This window comes from Galendromus occidentalis, unplaced genomic scaffold, assembly GCF_000255335.2.
Source record: "Galendromus occidentalis unplaced genomic scaffold, Mocc_1.1 scf7180000077006, whole genome shotgun sequence".
In the NCBI taxonomy this organism is placed as follows: Eukaryota; Metazoa; Arthropoda; class Arachnida; order Mesostigmata; family Phytoseiidae; genus Galendromus; species Galendromus occidentalis.
This window is the reverse complement of record NW_003804995.1, coordinates 66,161-72,595: the sequence shown is the minus strand read 5'-3', so window position 1 is coordinate 72,595 and position 6,435 is coordinate 66,161. Positions and strand designations below refer to the sequence as shown.

Genomic DNA, 6,435 nt, shown 5'->3' with positions numbered 1-6,435 from the left:
AAATTTGTCCAATTTTCAAACCAAAGTTTACCCCTTCCGCGTTTCCCCCAGGAACATGGTACCTGAATTTTTTTATGGCATACCTCCGCCAGGTTGTCCCGCGTCGAACGCAACCAGGTTGAGCCCGATCGACCAAGCGGTCGCCGAGAAAGAGGCGTTTTCGTGGAGCGACGAGAAAAAAGTGACCGATCATTTCCAAAACGCCCGCAACAGGTGATACTGGCCGAAATCGTCACCGCTGGGGACGGAATCGTGTCAGTCAGGGCGAGAGCTGTTGATTGGTGGGTTATTTCATATAGTTTCATCCAGCCGTTCAAAAGTTAGGGCCGGGACGAGCAGAGGGAAAAAAAGTCCCGACTAAAAATGACCACCCTGTATGCTCGAAAAACTCTGAATGATGAAAAATTGTCGACGTCGGAAAAGAACCGACCCCCGAAAGGAGGTGGACCGAAAAGTCTTGCTGGGGAACCGATACCGAAATTGGGTTGATTGGGTCAGGCGAAAATAAAAATGGGAGGATTATGTACGACTCGCTCAAAGGTCCGATACCTGCTGATCTCAAATAACGAGGGCCGCCCGCGGGGAATCGTCAACAAACGAGAGAGGCTCCGACTCGTGGAGAGTCGAGATCGAGTCTCATGATCTATTCGACATTCATGTCTGCAATCGCTTGACCTACAAATAATAATGTGGGGACCGAAGTATTCCATGTTCGCCAGGCATGATCGCACTCCATTCCAAAGTCATCAAGGTCCGTGATCACGAAAAGTCCATTCTGCGAGATATTGCGGCGGCGGCTCGATCTTCAACCTGCGTCAGGCCACACGTCACAAGGGACAATGCAACACATACTACAAATTCTGAGGGTGCCCGAGAGTAAGTCAAACAGACCATTTGCTCAGAGCCAATGTGCCTTCAATCGAGTCGCCACCATGATACATCAGGAATCAGAACTTCAGTACGAAATAATCGTGTCCACGATGCGAATAGGTATGAAGAAGCACAAATAAATGCCGCAGACAACTACAGAGGGTGGAACACAGATACCGAGAACAAACATGAGCAACCCGTGGAATACGAATGAATGATGATGATGATAATTCCAATCGTGAATTCATTCGCAGAAGGGATAACCGTCGGTCTCGACTGCCGCGCGGGACCGGTTTGTTGCGAAGCCCATCCGGAGTACAAGTGATGGTCTACTCGGTCGCAGGGCGGAAAATACTGTGCAGAGTTTGCTAGTTAGGCATTACACGACAGTGGGAATCGTGCCGACGACCAAACTTCAATGGATAACAGACGGGTGTGAAAGGGACTGCGCTTCTGGTGCCGTGAACACCTTGATCGAACAAATTCATAGAGTCACGGTGTCGGGCGAATACTCCGATCCATCCTTGTTCAATGGAACAGATGCGTCGCGGGGTTCTTGTTTTCTTTCTGGCCAGGCTCGATCGGAGCTTGTTTATCTCGAAATCGGAATGCTGAACTGTTATCAACGATACACCTAATGCTCTCAACGGAAAGAATGCTTGTGAGCGCATCGCGTTTCTATGCGGATCTTCCTTTCGTCACTACTCAAAAATATCTGTCTGTGTACTGGAGGAGGAGTAGCGTGACGGAATGACGCTCACGATAAGATTCCACTTTACAAGCTCGCTCTGAAACTATAAAATGTAAACTTGCCAATAGAGGCTCAGCATTCTATGCTTCTAGTTCTAAGGTGAGCAATAGCGATCATCGATCCCCATGTGAGGGCCCTGTCGACATTTGAGGCGTTCCTGCATGATACCCGGGCTTCAGTTTCTGCTTGATTTCCTACCGGATTTTCGTTCCTGCATAGTGACCCACTGTGAACCTCTGGTCCCTCTATTCCAGCTCGAGCTCTCCGAACGAACGATCCACACAACGAAAATGAAGGTCTTTTTCGCGTTTACCCTGTTGGTCATTGGCGCACAGGCCAAACCTTTCGGTTTTGGTTTCGGAAGTAGGGACTGCCCTCCTGACTTGACCGTCAACATGCAGTTGGTACCAGACCCCAACGACTGTACCAAGTACTCAAAATGCAGCTTCTTCTTCTCGGGGAAGTTCCTATGCAAGCCCGGAGAGCATTTCAGCAAAACGGAATTGGTGAGCCATCGAACCAAAGAAGGATCCCCAATCCATCGCATTCCGCTTATCGGGATCGCCGGACGCCGGGATTCTTCCCTTATTGGAACCGGAAGCAGGATGCCGAGAAATCCGTTCGGTTGATTGGACCGACCGCCTATACGGTGCGGAATGGCCTGACCGTCGAGCGGAGCCGAAGAGCTTACCGCCTCCTGTAATTCCAGAAATGCATGAGCCCATGGCTGGCTGGTTGTGATCCCGCCTACGACACCACCACCGCCGGACCAACGACCGAGGAGCCTTCTACTGCGGTTCCCACGACCGAGGAGCCATCCACCGCTGCACCTACAACTCAAGAATCTTCCACCGCTGAGCCCACGACCCAGGAGCCGTCTACCGCCGTCCCATCCACCCAAGAGCCTTCCACCGCTGCCCCGACAACCCAAGAGCCGGCCACAGAGGCTTCTTCCACTCAAGAGCCCTCGACCGCCGGTCCCTCCTCCCGAGCAACATCTGCTGCGAGTACCCAGACATCTGCTCAAGAAATGACTGATTCGAGCACCGACATGACCTCCACGCAGACCGAGTTAGCTGAGACCAGTTCGACGGCTTCCGCAAGTGAGCAGACCTCCGCTGCTACCCAAGAGGACAGCACTACCGCCGAAGACGTCGAAACGACCGCTGCCACCGAGACAACTGATGCTTCCACGGGAAGGCGAACTGAGGGAACGGAGGTTTCCGACGGAACATCAGAAAACAGCACCGACGTCACCGACGTATCCACCGACGTCACCGACGCAACCTCCGCGGTCACAGACGACGCGACCTCCGCCGACGACAGCAAGGTGGACAGCAAGAAAAAATCCCACAAAGTCACCTCTTTGCCAAACTGAACAACACCTGTGGTATCGAAGCTTCCGGAGCCGAATGCGACGTATGTAATGATAACAACATAGAAACAACAACAGTGTAATTTATTATTGAACCATTTCCCGCGGTTGCTCCAATCCGTCAGTCGCGAGATGGGAAAGCAAATAAATAAGTTAGGCTTGAGGTGGCACCCCAACCCAGCATTTAGTCGGCCGCGTTTTGATTCAAACAAGCTCCGATGATCTGCTTCGTCGAGGAGTCAGGGTCGACTAGATATCCGATCCTTTTCCGCAGATCCCCCCATTCATGCAAGGGTAATTCTCAATCAGACAATTGTGACTTTTTCTCTCAGATCTCTCTTCTCAATGGGTGAAAAATGATAGAGGAAGAAATTTAACACGGGGTCATTAGGAAGAGAAATCTACGGAGAGCGCCTCCCAGAGCGCGAGGCATCCCTGAAGCCTTTTTCGCGGGAAGGCCCAGATAGCAGCAGCACCTCTTCGATCCGGATTCCACGGAATAATTCCGGAGAGACCCCTTTTGAGTTCTTCCTCATAACCGTGACCCCAAATATCCAGCCATACACATGCTTTCCATCAGTGGAGGGAACCCTTGTCATGCCGGAATTTTTCCCCTCGACACCTCGAACACATTATGGGATTTTCCGTCGGCCGTGACCTCTCACCGTAATTGCTACAGCCGTGAAAAAGGATCATTAACTCCATGACTGTCGTTCAGCACAACGCGAATATGAATGGAGACATCGAAACGGACAGACTGAGGAATTTCCCCACAGCCATCCTTGGAAACATTGAGAGCGAGTTTGGACAACGACTTCCATTGTCAAATGTCTCGAAACAGCTCCGGTCGCCGAGAGCCATCACGGAATGAGCTTAAATGCAGGTGATGAGACCGTCAGAAATGCCGAAGCTTCCTCCAGATCTAAATGGGTAGTAAATCACGCATTCTAGCCGCCGTGAGATGGAGAATTCCCTCCGAGTCGGCGTGCCCCAGCCGGCCCCGACCGGGCTCGAGGTTCCATTCGCGTTTGCGTTTGGGTATAGGCCGCTGAGAGCGAAATTATCGTGGAAATTCGCTGGCGGCCAGTGACGAACGCGCGCTGGCGCTGCGCCGGTTTTGGTCCGAGCGCCATACCGCGCGAGCGCGCAGCCTGCGGCTGTCATGTCCGACTTCTCGGAAACTCTCAAATCCCTTAGCGAAAGGAAGAATTTTGCCACTTGGCCGATCTTCCTAACTTGATCGTCCCCGGGGATGGCAAGATGCACATGGGGGAGGAGTACACCACTCTGGTCGATTGATCGTATACCGCCTTCCCTTAAAGACCGCCTGGTCGCTCTCCCGGATCACACCCGCTGCTTTCTGCCTTCGTTTCGGTAATCGAGGCGCAGTCCCTTGGAATGAAAATCGAGCTCTCCTGAATACAGTCAACATGAACGCGCGTGCACCAGTCGCTCGCGAGGGGCTGGGCCGCGGTCAGATGGACGGGGCGGCCAGACGGGCCTTGGCGAGTTGGGCCGAGACCACTCGAGTAGCGGCGAGTTGGGCCGCGGCCGAAGGGGTCGCGGCGAGTTGGGGCTTACCGCTTGCGCGCAACAGAGGTTGGGGTGAGAGAGGATTCGGCTTCGTCGAAGTGGAAGTCTGACACCGCTGATGTGCGTGCTCGAACGTCAACGCGTCGTGCGAACGAATCAGTTTGTGGCTCGCACTTTCTGCGAGAGGTGCAGCGTTTCCGTAACCACCTGTAGCAGATCGGAAAAACGTGAGTTTTACGACGACTCCAACAAGAAGCAGACCACGGAAAAGACCATCCATAGGAATTCTGAGATGCCGGACCCGAATGCATCTTGGAACCGCTGTCGTACGTCTGGATCCGACTCTCGTTGATTCATGGGAAATTCAGAAATGAAGATCATCCCCCTTCCCGGCTGCTGCGGGAGGTTCTCAGTCAGAGCTATAACTCCCGAGGCTCATGAAATTTATTTCTTTCGCAGACGACCGCGGCGAAATGGCCGGCACGAGAAACATGTGCGCTCTATTCGAGCTACCGATACCGAACTCGGAAGAAACACAACTGAAATTACGCTGTGTGTTCACCGGCCGGGACATAGCCCACAATCTCAACTTCGGCGGTCTCCTCCACACCCGAATGATCATCTATCACAATTCGCTCTGGGCCATCGCAGAAGACCGCAAGAAAGTTCTCGTTTTCGACGTGACCACAGGTGGGAAGCAGCACGAAATGCTGCTCCCATTCGGGGGTGGAGTCGGCTGTACAATATTTCGGGACAGAGTGTTCGTTTTCACCGATCATGAAATCTTCGAGGTTCTGGACGGAGACACGAACACGAAGACGTTGAAGAGAGTCGCGCTCTGTCCACATGAGATCTTCGCCCTCGAAATCCAACGAAAAGACGACGAAGAAATCGCCTTCGTAGTCGAATCGACGAACGGTCTGATTCTCAGCGCTGTATCGAGGGACGATCTCGCCAGATGCACAGTCCTTAAAGGAACAGGGCACTTCCTTAGTGGCGCCTACGGAAACCACATTTATATCTATTGTTTGGAGAGTAACGAAATCGTGGACACTAGGAATAGGTACATCGAGCGGATTTTCCCACCGTTAGACCATGAATTATACGGACGCTTCCGCATGGCTCAGGACGGAACGTTGTACTATTGCAGTTGGAACGAGCTTGTGGGTCCCTGGAGTATAGAAAGCATAAACACTGTGACAGGGAATCGGACTTGCTTCGAGACCGACTCTCAGCAGATCTATCTGATACCATGCGCGTTTTTTGTGCCATTTTACGAGCCCAGACATCGGAACAGAGGCAGTGATTAGGAGTCATCACGGAGCGCTCCCCATCGTGTAAAAAAAATCTTCATACCAATTTAGTGTACAGGACAATTAATTTCATCGAACTCTCCGAATGAAATGGCAATGTATTGAATTTTGAAATGTGACCTTCAATCAGACCCTCTTTGCCGTCAAGCCCTTATTTTTCCCCAGAGCGAACTTCTCCGGGAGGCTCCACGATTATCGACTAAACATCTTCGAATATCCACCGCACTCGTTCGCGGTGCTGGAAGGCATCAGTATAGCTCAGATGGGAACGAACACCAATCATTATAATTATGATTCGAGCGAGAAATCAGCAAGAAGATCGGTAGACCTGATCCGAAGGACCTGATGATGCAAGTTGAGAGTCTTCGAGTTTCCGGCTATCCGCTGAATCGGTGGGACTCCCCTCTACATTCCACTTCTCTCTCTTTGTGAGTGATCAAGACTCTCGATTTGTCAACCCGATTCGCTACGTACTGAGTTACGCTCGCGACGTGACGTGGTCCTTGGTCCCCCTCTTCTGCGCGTGCTTCCAACGGGCTCGTCCCCGGGATGGGAGACTTATTCTCCGGCAGGGGCGTACGCAGGGGGGGGGG

The 6,435-nt window shown here is 52.2% G+C and overlaps 2 protein-coding genes across 4 annotated transcripts; both read left to right on the top strand.

Annotated features, from left to right (window-relative positions):
- Nucleotides 1-1,700: 1,700 nt before the first annotated feature.
- LOC100899263 (cell wall protein IFF6) lies at nt 1,701-3,185 on the top strand. 2 transcript variants are annotated; one of them, XM_018638435.1, is made up of 3 exons: nt 1,701-1,720; nt 1,876-2,127; nt 2,331-3,185. In XM_018638435.1, the coding sequence occupies exons 2-3, from the start codon at nt 1,912-1,914 to the stop codon at nt 2,997-2,999; spliced, it is 885 nt and encodes a 294-aa protein (XP_018493951.1). In that variant the 5' UTR covers nt 1,701-1,720; nt 1,876-1,911; the 3' UTR covers nt 3,000-3,185. The 2 variants fall into 2 exon arrangements, with proteins under 2 accessions (XP_018493951.1, XP_018493952.1); XM_018638436.1 differs by lacking the exon at nt 1,701-1,720 and adding an exon at nt 1,733-1,748.
- A 1,450-nt stretch (nt 3,186-4,635) lies between these two features.
- LOC100909111 (uncharacterized) lies at nt 4,636-5,959 on the top strand. Of its 2 annotated transcripts, none has more exons than XM_003740534.1 (2): nt 4,636-4,756; nt 4,989-5,959. In XM_003740534.1, the coding sequence occupies exons 1-2, from the start codon at nt 4,648-4,650 to the stop codon at nt 5,837-5,839; spliced, it is 960 nt and encodes a 319-aa protein (XP_003740582.1). In that variant the 5' UTR covers nt 4,636-4,647; the 3' UTR covers nt 5,840-5,959. The 2 variants fall into 2 exon arrangements, with proteins under 2 accessions (XP_003740582.1, XP_003740581.1); XM_003740533.1 differs by having other exon boundaries at nt 4,647-4,855.
- Nucleotides 5,960-6,435: the final 476 nt, after the last annotated feature.